The 12670-nt window shown below is 35.1% G+C and overlaps 1 protein-coding gene across 1 annotated transcript; it reads right to left on the minus strand.

Moving 5' to 3' along the window:
* Nucleotides 1-1748: 1748 nt before the first annotated feature.
* On the minus strand, nucleotides 1749-10440 carry LOC115959833 (zinc finger CCCH domain-containing protein 48-like). The gene is made up of 9 exons (XM_031078436.1): nucleotides 9515-10440; nucleotides 9334-9429; nucleotides 8807-8896; nucleotides 8484-8585; nucleotides 8136-8282; nucleotides 7855-7974; nucleotides 7680-7739; nucleotides 2376-2473; nucleotides 1749-2249 (listed from the first exon to the last, which is right to left on the minus strand). Exons 1-9 carry the CDS (start codon nucleotides 10016-10018, stop codon nucleotides 2105-2107), a joined length of 1362 nt encoding a protein of 453 aa, XP_030934296.1. The 5' UTR covers nucleotides 10019-10440; the 3' UTR covers nucleotides 1749-2104.
* Nucleotides 10441-12670: the final 2230 nt, after the last annotated feature.

Consider the following 12670-nt stretch of genomic DNA (forward strand, 5'->3'; position numbering starts at 1 on the left):
AACCCAAACATGTCTTTTCCTATTATGTAAGTGCACAAAAATAAATCGAAGTGGACCAACATGAACTGAATGATTTGAATGGACTGAATTGGATCAAATGGAAAAAAGTGGACCAAATGGAGAGAATACGACCAAATAGGAACAAGGTGAACCGAATAGGACTGAAGTGGACAGAATGGACTGAACAGAACCAAATTGGATCGAATAGAACTGAAGTGGACAGACTGGACCGAATAGGAGCAATGTAGACTGAATAGGACATAATGGACAAAATGGACCGAATAAGTCCAAATGGTCCGAATAGGACTAAAGTGGAACAAAGTGAACAGAATGGACCGAATAGGACGAAACAGAGCCAAAGTACACATAATTGACCGAATATGACCAAAGTGGATAGAATTGACCGAAGAGGACAAAATAGGACCAATGTCGACCAAATAGAGCCAATGTGGACTGAATGGACCGAATTAGACCGAAGTAGACAGAATAAGGGCCAATGTGAACTGAATGGACCAAATTAAACCGAAGTTGATTCAATAAGACTGAATGGACCGAATTGGACCAAATTGGACTGAAGATGACAAAATAGACCAAATAGAACCAATATGGACTGAATAAGACTTTTGAATATTTATCTTTTTTATTGCATTTTTAGGGCTCATATTTCTAATTTCTAATGCCTATTTTAGTTTTTTTTTTTTTTGTATTTTTTTAACTCAAAACTAAAGAGTTTAGCCCAAATTTAATAAAATCTCATACTTTTTAACTCAAAAATGAAGGAAAAAAAGTAATTTTGAGATAAACATGAAAAGAAAACCTACAAAAATAATCAATTTAAAACCCAATTAGTCTAAAATGGACTAAAGGAGGACCAAAATTGACTGAGTGGACCAAACTAGACCTAATTGGACCGAATTAAAATTATTTAATTTTTAGGGAAAATAAATTATCTTCAAAAAAATTTAGAAAAAAAAATTATATATTATATTACAATACAAAATAATAAGAGAAATGATATGTCTACAACATTTTTACAACAAATCCTAAGTGGCAAGTTGTTACTAGTTGTTAGTATTAGAGCAAAAAAATAATCTTAATGTTAATTTCAAATTTCAACCAGTAACAACTAAGTACCTGTGATTTGTTGTAAAAATGTTATAAACGTAGCATTTCTTAAATAATAATTTATACCCATATATCACATGGGTCTGCTACTAGTTTTGAAAACAAAACTTGACAAAACACACGACTACATGAGAATTATATCAAACAAGGCAAGACACGGGTAAAGCAATTTCCTGACAATTTTACAATCTATAAAGCAATGATTTAGGATTTTGGAAATGGAAAATGCTTGTAGAAAAATATTAATACAATATCAAAGTCAGGTCATATCATGGGGTTGTGAATTGCTATTAACATCATCATCTTGTATGTTTTGGCCTAAGATAGCAATGTCACCACCTATTACAACATCCCAAACGAAGAATCCTTCAAAAAATTCCAAGCAGTGACCAGAACCTCTCTGAATAATACTGTACCACTTTAAATTCTATGTATTTTGCCTGTATCCAAGTCAAACCCACAATGCACAACTCATCACACACCCAACATACTATGCTCTGAAGTCTGAAGTCTACAAAACCATCCCTGAAGGACACGTGCCTTCAGAAGAACCCAAAAAGGGTGGGGGGAAAAGTCCCTGTATTCAAACTATCAACAAAACAAAAGGTGTATACATGATCAAGTACAGAAACACGATGAGATTTCAGTCTCAATGCACATTTTAACATTTTCTTGCAGTAAGCAATATGAATATTTGCTCAATTTTCATCATGATTTTGTCAAATATTACAGCCTTGATAGGAGCCAAAATGCCCTTCATAATTATGGCACACTGCAAGGAGACAACAGCTTTGGTGCTGAGAAACAGAGAACACATACAACGGTACTACCACTATAAACTAAACCCAAAAACTAGCTTTCTCAACTTATGATTCCTTCTGTAAACTCACAAATTACAAAGGGACCCAAAAAGAAAAACGAACTCAACTAATCAATATAATCAAGAGAAAAATGCAGAGGGCAATATAATTGATGCCACTCATCGAGTTGTAGCAGTTGATTCAGCCAACCACCGCCACACTTTCACTTGACCTGCTCCATCACCAGTAAAAAACAGGCCTCCGGGACCCATCTGAATTGCTCGAACCTCCTGTTTAGCATAAATTTTACCTCTCTCGGAAAATCTAAAGCAAGATAGACCAACAGAAAACATATACAATGGTTCATTAGGTTCTTGAAAACACAAATAGATGCTAACAAAAATATTAAATAAAATGGAGGACACAAGTCAAAACCAAGAAAATACTCACGATGGCAAATCATAAAGATGGACAGTGTTATCATTGCAAGAGCATAGCAAGATGGGCTTGGATTCTAAATCATGCATCCCACAGAGTGTAAGCAGCCCCTACAGCAGACAAAATCATAACTTCATTAAACCAACTATACTACAATATAAAAGAAACTCTCTTTCAAGATGTATGCGACATTTAATTACTAAATCACAACATCTTACTTCAAGTATAAAAAAGAAAAAAAGAATGGCAATAACATGTCATTTCAAATAATGCCATATTCACTAATTTCTAAACAAGAATCCACAACCAACTGTTTCCTCATCTCAGATAACTTCCTACTCCAAACACATATAAGTACTAAATAAATTAAAAGAAATCAACAACCAAAAACCAAAACTTTTTTAGGGGGAAGGGGGGGTAAGCAAAAATATAAAATGAGAGAAAGTACACTGATTGCTGAAAAAAAAAAAAAAAAAAAAAATTCATGTGAAAGACCAACGTCAAATTACTCATGGTTGAATTATATCATGAAATAGAGGTTCCCGGGGATGGTGTTTCATACCATCGGACTGCCCTCAAACCACACGCATGCGCACACAAAACAATAAAATAAATTACCACAAAAATCAGGACGACCTTCCCACAAATTCTGGTATAAAAGCTCAACAAGTAATTGAGTATATATGCATCACCTACAAAGGGCCAAAGGCACCCCTAAACAACCTTAAAGATCAAAAGCCTCCACCCCTAAACATAACTAATGCCGACCACATATACCCCCAAACAGAACTAAAAACAATCTTTTTTGGTCCAATTCTAAAACAAATCCTTAGCATCCAAATGCTCCAACGATCCTTTTTACTAAAATGAGCCGAGTAGCCTATTATTTGAAAACCAACTTAAGAAGTATACATGCACAGAAAACCTTGCACAGAGGAAATATCATGGCCGATCTTTAAGCCTCCAACAGTTTATCAACACCTACAGATCTGAACATGCAAGCCAAGAGGAGACCTCATCGTAATCTATAATCCAAATCATCAGATCCTCATTGTATGCTTAGGAATAAACTTATATGGAATCCCATCCAAAAAATATTTAATTTAAAGCCTTTTCCAGAATCATAAATTTCCAAAAGCCATCATAGTCCAGCACATCACGACTCAGAACTTTGATAGAACTCTAAATTTTCCCCTTGAAACATGGACTGCCTTACTAACAATCCATTGAAGGTTATGGCGGAAAGATAATTCAGCTGATAAGAACTCCAAAGAGAGATCATGATTTATGGCGGAACAAAGATGGATGGATATACAGCCAAGATATGGCCAATCAGAAAATTATTTTGCTCCACTTGAAAGCAGTTTGGATTTATATTGCACAGACCACACTAAAAATCTCTAATAAGATTACAAAGCAGCCGTGAAGAAATTCACTCTTGTCTACTGGAGCCCCCAACTCTTTGAATGCAACTTTTTATGCTGAAATTAGACACAATGTGAATTAAATAATTCCCAAAAACTGGATGGTTTTGGTTTCCCAAAGAAGAAATGAAAAGAACATAAAAAGGTCTTCTACATTTTAATTTGCCAGCTTATGGGGCACTCATGGTCACAGAGAGTTTCAACAATTCATACAGATTACAACTGAATTAGAAATTTTGAAGTAATTGATTCCAGCATGGGAAAGATGTATATCTAGATGTGAGAAGACAATATACTCAGTAATTGATTCCAAAAACAAACAGCAGAAGTCATTTGATCACACATAAACAAATCTATCTGAAGCAACAGACGACAATACTTCAATGAAATTTCAACAAACATGCAAAACAAACTGCATATTCCTTTTGATCACACATACTCATACATAACGAATTGACATGTTCCAAGAGAAGTAATCTTTCGCAAAATCATCAGTCAAGGAAAAAGAACAATTTGTTAACGTTTATTATCTCCCATTAATATTCAACCACACTGAAGCTTGCAATGTACTATTTACTTGGCCCATGTTTGCTATCTCAACTTGGAATGCATTACACAAACTTCTAGGCATGAGAATACATTTGGCCTTTTTGTGCATGTTTGGTAACCTTTTTTTTTTTTTACACAAGAATGCATTTTTCATTTTTGGAAGCTAAAATGAGAATCCTCAAAACTGAAGGATTCTTGTTTTGGGGTAATTAAAGAGACATTTTATTGAAATAAGACTACTTCATGTACAATGAACACAAAGGAGTCTAAAGAATTACAAAGTAACAGTATTATGTACAGAAATCAGAATGATGGCAACTTTATAAACTCATAATGGAGTTGCTATTAGTGAAACCCCATGCACAAGACCAATCAAATAAAGAGCTTGGGAAAAATTGCTATCAATTGAGTCCTCGTACTTTCCGCATCCTCGAATACAGTGGCAAAGCAACCACCTACATCCCACAAACCCACTCAAAACAAACCTTGAACCCAAAACCCCAATAGGGAGGGTGGAAGAGAGACAGGATGGTTCAGCAATGGCCAAGCTCCCCACAGAGAGAGAGAGAGAGAGAGAGAGAGAGAGAGAGAGGATAAGAAGCAAGTCATGTCTAAACTAACCAGAAGTGTGTGGCCCTCCTTTTCCTTTTAATATTTTTTATAGGTAAAGATATATATTGCAAAGAGACTACTTCATGTTCCAGGAACATGGAAAAATCTGAAGATTTACAAGTGACATAATTATATACAGACAGAGACAGAACTACACTAGGACTGAGGGGGGGCATGCCCCCCCCCCCCCCCAAAAAATCTTTTTATTTGTATGCATATAAATAAAAATATTAAAATATGATCCCAAAATTTATATACTTGGCCCCCCCTCCCCAAAATAACTAACAAATTCACCCATGAAACCCAAATAGAAAAAATATCTGACCTGCCCTTTTGCCCAGTTGTCCCAAAAAAACTTCAGACAAACCAAAAAAACCAATCAAACAAATCACAAATCTAGATAACAAGAATACCCTTCAGGCAATATAGCAGATCAGGCTCTTCCTTCTATAATCTGACCTCTCTCTTCTCTGAAATCTCTCCTCAGCCCCCTCTCTCTGCACTCTCTAAGATGTGTCATGTGAGCTTGTGAGGTGGATCCTCAGCCAATTTTTAATTTTTATGAGGATGAAAGCCACTTTGAATCTGTTTTTTTTTTTTTTTTTTTTTTGCAGATCACTACTCTAGTCTATGCTCTCCCCTCTCTCTTGAATTGCAATAAATGCTATGTTAGTAATTTTTGTTTTGCCAAATGATAAATGCAAGTAACTAATAGTGTGTGAACCTGTGGCTATCGTTTTCATAGAAATAAAATAAAATAATTGTGCTGTGTTATATTGTGTGAATGGTTAACTTGTGAAAGCCTAAATGGATAGAGGGGGTTGTGGCACGTTTTTGCTATAGTGCTAGATGGAGTATATATGTGTCAACTTTTGGTTCAAAGGATAAGTAACTAATGATAAAAGTTGTACTAATCCAGAAAAAATTTGAGAAAAAAAAAGGTGTAAGGTATGTCTAAATAACACAAGAAGACTACTCATTCTACTATTTATTTTGATACTTCATTATTTCCCTATCTTATAATAAATACATTGTTCCAAAAATTAGTCCCAAACAAAACCAAATAAACATTGATTTTTACATTGGATAAAATCTCATGACTTTACAAGTCAAGAAATTATTTGAATGTTATGTACATGTAAATCAATCCTTATAATTTATATGACTTATATGATTTGTAGATAACGGGAAAGTCAACTACAATGTTTGATTTTTTTGAAAGAAAATACAAACAAATTAGAAGTCATTACTGATATCCTATTTTATGAAAATCATCAAACAACATTTTGAAGAATTGCTACTGATGAAATAAGTATTAGTTCATTGCAACATGATCATAGATTATGTCCACAAATATGGGATTAAGATGTCAATGGGCGTTATGAAATTCAACGAACTAATATTAAGCTCCCCCCCCCCCCCATCCCCCCCAAAAAAAAAAAACTTCGAATCCTAGTTCCGTCCCTGTATACAGAAAAACAACAATGGTAGGAACTCTCGAATGGAGGTGTTACTAGTGAGACCCCCTGCACAATACCAATCTAATAAAGAGCCTACTATAAACATAGCTAACAATTGAGTCCCTGTACTTTCTACATCCTCAAGTGTATGTTATGTTCCCTTTAGAATGTCCACATCAAAAATAGCAGCACTAAATTCCAAATGTCGGACAAATGCTTACCAACCCAATTCCTCCACAACTTGAACGCAGCAGTGAAGTGTAGCAATAGTTGATCCACCGACTCCCCACTATAACGACACCCCACTACACCGACACGTACAACACCACCCTAATATCTTATAACCTCGCTTAAGGAGACTGTCACGCGTGAGGATCATCCCCCATGCCGCAATCACAGCAAAAAAAAAAAAAAAACACCATGGGTCCTTGATATAAACCCAACCTGACCCATATCTCTTACTTAGCCCAATCAGATCCAAATGCATTCTAAACTAATTCATAACCAAACACAATTACATTAAGCATAATTATTTTTTAAGAGAAGTCTTGGCGTAATACCAAGTGTAATTTTTTGGAAAGATGTATTATGCTATAATGCATTCTAGTAGGATACACTCCACTGGAATACATTCGGCCAATAGAGTTACCAAACACTACCTCAGTATCCTCTGAATTCCACCATGGACAAAACAGCTTTTATTGAAAACTGATATTATATTTTCTTGAATCTTGCAGATCTCTAAAGCATGCCACCTAGAATGCTAAATGCAGATTAATCTGACAAATAAGTCATCATTTTCATAATATTGGGTTATGAAAAGACCCTAAAAGTTCAAAATAACTCTTAAAAATTTCAGATACAGCACAGGAGTGTTTCAAAATATAATGTGCAAGTAATCTCCCTTCAAATGAAAATTGATCTTCCAATAGCAAGGCACCTCCTCCCCTTATAAGTTCTAGGTGGAGGTTGAGGTCATGAGTTCAAGAATGTAGCTTACCAATAGAACATAATCTCGCAATATAATTTGAACTCATGACCTCATCACCCTCCACCAACTTCATTTCTGATATAACCAAGATAGTTTGATAATTTCAACAATATACTAAGAAGGAAAGAAGATCAAATGCTACTTTTATCAATATCAACATCTGAATTCAACTAAATGGATGGACAAGACCACCAACTTCATTTCTGATATAGCTAACTTATTTAAAAATAAAATTTTAATATGCACAAAAAGGAAAAATAAAATATCATAAACCACATACATGGTCTTCATTGTGAGTGTATGTTACTTCCAAATTCCCACTTTCTGTAGCAACCCACACCTGCACAAAACAAAAATGGAACAACATAAAAACTTTGTAGCTCTAGTGCATATTAAAAATCTAGAGATATATACATACATATATATTAAATAAAATAAACATTAGAGACATCAACCTTTATTGTTTTGTCTAATGAGCATGATAAAAGAAACTGATCCCAACAAAGAACAGACATCACAACTGAACTATGCTCCTTTAGTGTCTGTACACATTGCAAAGTTTCAAGGTTCCAGACCTGCAAGAAGGCACATATGATTTTTTAAGAAAAGAAAATTCAAAAAGCAGGAAAAATGCATTCCAAATGCAACTACTGTGTGTTCTTTAAAATAAAACTCTAAAAGTACACCACTAAAAAGATTAGATACATAGAATAAAATGATATCGAAACCAACTTACTCTTATAGAACAGTCCATAGAACCAGAATAGAGTCTATTAGCTCCAACTACTAATGAAACAACTCCGTGGGTATGACCTGTAAGTGATGCAGCCGGTTCAAAAGTATTGGTACCTGCATTAAACTTCCATGCCAATATAGACCCATCCTGCACCAAATAAAATCTCCAATAAATACCAGTAAAATATGTCGATTCCACACACACACCAAAGAAAAATGGATACACAAGCAAACACACAGGGACAGAATGTCTCCCTAAAGATGCAATGGATTTTCATTACGATTGATTCAAATCAAACTATCAAATCTGAATTTCAACAAAACCAAGGGTCCACATGTACCACATTACCTGTGTACCCGCAAAGAGCAAATCATTACCCACAACCATGGCATAAACTTGTCCTACAGGTCCAGTAAGACTCAGTTCAGAGTTAGTTAGTGTGTTCCATGCCTGCAATATCATTATCAAAATCCCATTAAGCACGATATTATTCTACTCACTGCTTGGCCAAGAGAGAGAATTTTGTTATACTAACACTAATAAGCTCACAACAGTAACACCTTAATATAACCCCCCCCCCCACCCAAAAAAAAAAATTAATAAAAGAAGGAAAGAAAGGAACCATTACATCGCACCATAAATTTTAAAAACAAATACTTGAGGTTGCCTACCTTGACAGCATTTGGGATTCCAACAAAGACCCAATGGCCTTCATTGATCATACAACCTACTTCACCACCAAGTTGAATCACTACCTTACACTGCAAAGAAATATAGTAAAACCATAACAAATGAACCATGAGAGAGAGAGAGTTAAACTAATCCCAATCAGGGGTAAAATAAACAGTCTATTTTTCAAATTTGATAATACACTACAGCAATTGCACCAGATGACAATGAAAATCATCAGTGCAAAAAGAACAGATCTAAGTTTACCACTATTACTCAATTTCGAATTCTCACAACAAATTTATCTTTTTATCATAAGAAGGTGGCCCCTTATTTCCTAGTTTCAATTAGTGCAACTTCATATCACTACTTAGTACAAAACAAAAAAATAAAAAGTAAAAATTAACGATCAAATTATAGATTTCCCTTCTCTTCCTATAAATTCCCAGCAACCAAACACAAACTTAATTAAAAATATATATATAATCAAACCCCAAATAAATAAAAAATAAAAAAAGCAAACAACAACCTGCCCAGTTGTACAATCCCAAACCCTCACTGTCTCGTCTTTACTCCCCGTATAAAGCGAATTGGAATCCGACGGCAACGCGATCCCACTCACAACCTGTTCATCAAAATCCAAAATCAAACCCCAAAAACAAAAACCCCAAAAAACAATCAAAATCGCATATACCCTTAAAAAGCACAACCTTTAGATGACCCTCGAGCTGCGCCACCATGGAAAAATTATCACCGGTGCTCCAAGAATGCAAGTATCGGCACTTTTCGCCATAACCACAGTTCCCTTGGATCCAAAAATTACAAACCTTGGAAACCTTCTCGGTGGGCTTATTGTTACGCGTAAGAGTTCTATTACCACCGCCGCCGCCGCCGCCGTGGGCTCGGCCCCAAGTGTTGGAGTAATTGGGCCTGGAGGAGCGTGGGCCGGAGAAGGAAGAGGAGGAAGAAGAGTAGTCATCGGAGAATCCACCACCGCCGCCGCCGCGCTTGGAGGAGCCGTTGGGTGGCGGAGGTAGTTCTCTGTGAAGATACGGACACGGATGGCGGTTGCAATTCCCGGCTCGCCAATGGTAACACACTTTCTGGATTTGGCTGCTGCTGTTGTTGTTGTTGCCGTGGTGGTAGTTCTTGGAATTTTCCACAGGCCCACCTAGTCTCTGAAACACTCTCTTGCTTCCGCTATCTACATCCATAGCTACGAAACTCCGATCAACGATCAATTCCAATCCGATTCAAATGTATCAGAAACCCTAAATCTTAGAGAATTTTGGGGGAAATTTTGAAATTTGAAATTGAGGAAACCCTAGAAAAATTGTTGATCTCTGTGTCTGTGTCTGTGTGTGGCGGGGGATTGAGGTTGAAGGAGGTGGGGGAGAAAGAAATACGGTAGGACAACGCGTCGACTGTACGGGATGGGGTGTGGAATTACGATGATACCCTCAATCGGAACTGCAATATATATAGTTATTGTTATATATACTAAAAATAAAATTTGGGAAATTGTGTGTCTTGATTGTACTCTTTGAGTGTGGAGGCGCGCTGATGTCGGTTGTACCTTTGCAAAGTTCTGAAGTGGAACTGGTGGAACTGGAGAAAGTGATGATGAGGTGTTAAACTGATCCCAACCGACCGAACTCCAATGACTTATCCATATATTCGAGGAAAATAAGGGGGAAAGGGTTTTTTTTATTTTTTTAATAATAGATAGGGTTTGATTTTAAAATGTGATGATTATATTTTGAATCTCTCTTCTTCCTTTTTTTAGTTTGATTTTTTATAGTCAAATTATTTTGTTTACAATTTTTTTTTTTTTTTTGAGAAGCTATTTTGTTTACAACTAATTAAGAAAATTTGTTATTGAAGATTTCTTTTTCTTTTTCTTTTTTCTTTTTGAATTGTTATTGTTGTTTATTTGAGTCATTACCTTTAGATTAATTGTATTTCTTGGTGCTATAAAGATATCTAGGTTCGAATTTAAGATTAAAAAAAGACAATTAAGATCATTTATATTAGAAAAAAGAATGCATAACTTAAATATAATTTGTTTAGGGTGAGTACCAATTGTGGTGTGCTTTTGGCAAGCCCAAAAAATAATTCAATTTTTAGACTTTTTGAGCTTGTTTTAGTAAATGGAGTCGTTTAACAATTTTTTTTTTTTTTTTATACAAGATAGAAATTCTACTTTAACCTAATCTAAGTGTATATTTGTGTGAAACTCCCTCTTGAAGACTTGAACCTTGGTCATTATCCCCCACACCCCACAAACACTTATACTTGTGGAGTGACCATTGCACCAAGGATATGCGGTAGTTTTTAAAACAATACTCATAAAGACTATATAAAACCTATTAAATGACACATCTCATGAATTTCTCTAGCATTACATGGTCATATTATTCAGGATGTTAAACTTCTAGCTCCTTATTTTTCTTGTATTAATTTCTCTCATGTTTACTGTTAAAGGGACACAGTAGCTCACTCTCTTGCTAGAAAGGCAATTACTTTGCCTAATTTAAATGTCTGAATAGAAAATATACCACCAGACATTTTTTGAGTTATTCAGGCCAATTTGGTCGCTTTGACTTAATGCAATTGATATCTGTTTTCTCAACAAAAATATATATATATATATATATATATATATATATATATTGGGAATCAATAATGACACTTTGATTTATCTAAAGTTAATACCAAGAAGTAACATTAATATCATTTGCTGAAAACTGAATTTTTTTTTTTATAATAAATCTTAAAACTAATAATGGAACAAGGACCCAACATATGCTTTATTCTCAAGTTGAAAAAAACCACGAATACTTTATTTGGAGTTATGCCAAGAACATTAAAATCATTGGCTGACAAATGATAACCGAAAAAGACTAAAAATATGTGAAAATTAATGTCTCTTCTCACGTAAACAGTAATAACACAGAGTGCTCAAGACAAAAGTCACAAAATGTCAAAAACTACTAAGACAACTTTAGACAAGGGGAAAAAATAAAATAAAAGAAAGAAGAAAAAGATGATGCGGGGCATGCTAAAAAGTAATTTAACAATTGGCAATGACAAAACTACCCCATTGCCAAAAGATCATTACTTTTACTCATTAACAATAGGCTACTAGATTTGCATTTTGGCATAACAGTACATATAATCGAAGTTAAACTTACCTTTCCAAAAGAAACATAAAAAATTCTAAAAATTGCTAAAGATGTCCAACATCTTCAGGAGGTAATTCAATCCTTCAATGTCAGCTATGGTGATTAAGCTGGTACCCTGCGGCAAGGGAATGTCAGCATCAAATTCTTTGTTCTCAAGATTGATTGTATTTATATGCACCTCAAGATTCATGCAATGCTCATTGACTTTACAGGACACAGGAACTCTCCTAGGCTTGGCCTTGGCATTGTTATTCTTCTCAGCATTTGATAGTCCTGAAACCTTCTCAGCTTTACCATCATTTTCTTATTTTTTTTTCCCCTGCTGATCTAGATTTATTGGCACTCAAAGGAACTGCCTTTGAAACATGTGTCTTGGGAGTTATTTTTCTTGGAGAAGACATCACTATTCTTTTTGTTTGTTTTAACTTATTTTCAGAGATCTCACAAACTTTATGCTTTTCGGGCTAATATTACTTTTAAAGGTATGGGATGATCACACTATAATATTGGTGTCTTGGCTCATCTTAGTTTCACTATTTGATGCTGGTGATAGACATGTTTCCCATGTGAGAATAGAGGGGTGACACAACAGCTAGGAACCGTTGAAGACCATTAGCATAGGAAAGATGCCTATAAGTATAGCAACGCACATACCTGTATGGGCATTACACATACCTATCC

This window comes from Quercus lobata, chromosome 9 (assembly GCF_001633185.2).
Source record: "Quercus lobata isolate SW786 chromosome 9, ValleyOak3.0 Primary Assembly, whole genome shotgun sequence".
NCBI lineage: Eukaryota > Viridiplantae > Streptophyta > Magnoliopsida > Fagales > Fagaceae > Quercus > Quercus lobata.